The following is a 1,737-nucleotide window of genomic DNA, read 5'->3' as shown; positions in this document are numbered from 1 at the left end:
GGCGGGGCCGGGGTACTGGACCCGACCAGCCCACTACTCGCTTCCAGCGGGGCTGCAGGAGCACCGCTGGCATGTTGGCGGGCGACACGGCCGAAGCCATAGTTCCGGCAAAAGGCGCAGAGGAAGAAAGTCTCCGAGCGGGAAGAGGGCCCCCCGATTCCTCTCACACACCCCTTTTCGTTTAAGCCAGCTCTCACGGAGAAGCGGTTTCTCACACGGCGGCGGACTCCATGGAGGCCGCCATCTTAACTACCCTCCGTCCCTCCAGTTCTTCCCGTCCTTCTCGCTCACCCCGTCTCCTCCAACGCCTCCTGGAACTGTCGCGTGTCTAAGCCTGAGAAGGTGGAGGCCGCCGAGTTCCGCCGCCCTGACAATTTGCCCGGGCGCTCCCGCTCACAGGCTCGGGCGGGAGGCCCTGGGAGCCGCCATCTTGAGCCGCCTCTCTCTCCTCCCTTCCTCAGTCGTAGCCCTCCCCCGCCGGAAATGGCGGAGCCCCGGCCCGGTTCCCACACCCCCAAGTCCTCTTCACTGGCCGGCTTCCGGGGCGGGTGGAAAGGAGCCACAAGCGCCGCGGTTGTCCCAGCCCTGCCGGCGCTCAGACCACAATTGTGGGAGCCGCCATCTTGAGACCGTGCTGCTTCCCCGCCCAGCGCTTATTGCAGCCGCCGCTCCCTTAGCAGCCTCAACACCCCTAAGGAATGGAGGCGCGCCAGAAGCCGGAGGAACGAGCTCGAACTCTCGGAGACTGCTCGGGGGCTCTCGCTGTACGGCTCGTGAGGTCTCGCACCTCTCCCCTGAGTCCGGCTCTGCTCCTCAGGCTGCGCCTGCCGCTCTGGGAGCCGCCATCTTGAGACTAGCTCTCCCTTCCCCCCTATTCTTTTCCTCCTGGCTCAGTTCTTCCGCTGCAAACCAAATGCAAGGCAGCGTCCGATCCTCACTTTCCTCCTTTTGATTCCTCCCCACAGGGGCCGCTCGAAAAGGCCAGAGTTAGGCCCCGAAGTGGCAACTGTACGGCAGGAGGAGCGGTAACGGCAGGGCGATCATGCCTCCTCCCTGGGAGCCGCCATCTTGTGTGAAGAAGTAACAACTAAACATGGCGGCGGCGGTCGAGCGAGGGGGTGGAGCCTGTGACGCCACTATCCCCCGCCCTCGCACCGCTAAGGCGCTCAGCCGAAGCCTCTTAAAGGAGCCCCTGGGCTGACTCGCGGCAGGGGGCCGTGAACGCCGGCACGCTCGGGCTTTGTCCGGCGGTTTTCGGGCCAAGCTTAGGTCAGGCATAGCCGCGCCCCGCCCCAAGGCCCCCCCGAGCGCGGCTCCACGCCTCCGCCCTGGGAGCCGCCATCTTGCCACTTCCCTTCGCCCGGCCGTCTGTGAGCGTCATTACTTTCAGCACAAAACAAAGATGGCGGCCGCGGCATCTGGGGAATGCCCGGATGAAAATGCTAAACCCTGAGATTGGCTCAGCCCCGCCCCTCCCTTGGGAAATGTCCCCCGGGTCGTTGGAGGGGCAGAACCTCAAGGAGTTTCCTTCAACTAACTAGCAGTGGCAACAGGGGCACGGTTTGCAAAGGGTGGAGGGGAAGAGTATTTGGGTGAGCAGGCGCTTCCCGGCTCCGCACAGCCGGCGGGGGCAGGAGCCGGCGGGAGTGAAGGCGTGGGGACGAGCCCCCCCCCCCGCCGCCGCGGCGGGGGGGGGGGGGGGGATTGGTGCACACCGGCCAGGACGGGGGCGGCGGG

The 1,737-nt window shown here is 66.0% G+C and overlaps 1 protein-coding gene across 1 annotated transcript in view; it reads right to left on the bottom strand.

Moving 5' to 3' along the window:
• The window catches only part of HCFC1 (host cell factor C1), a 22,706-nt gene extending 22,606 nt beyond the window's left edge, over positions 1–100 (bottom strand). Inside the window, exon 1 of the mRNA XM_007957194.1 lies at positions 4–100. Coding sequence (XP_007955385.1) covers positions 4–100 — 97 coding nt within the window. The remainder of the gene's footprint in view (positions 1–3) is intronic.
• Positions 101–1,737: the final 1,637 nt, after the last annotated feature.

Source organism: Orycteropus afer, unplaced genomic scaffold (assembly GCF_000298275.1).
Source record: "Orycteropus afer afer isolate SDZICR_OR568_19922 unplaced genomic scaffold, OryAfe1.0 scaffold00713, whole genome shotgun sequence".
Classification (NCBI taxonomy): domain Eukaryota; kingdom Metazoa; phylum Chordata; class Mammalia; order Tubulidentata; family Orycteropodidae; genus Orycteropus; species Orycteropus afer.
The sequence above is the reverse complement of the archived record's forward strand: the minus strand, read 5'-3'. Positions and strand labels throughout refer to the sequence as shown.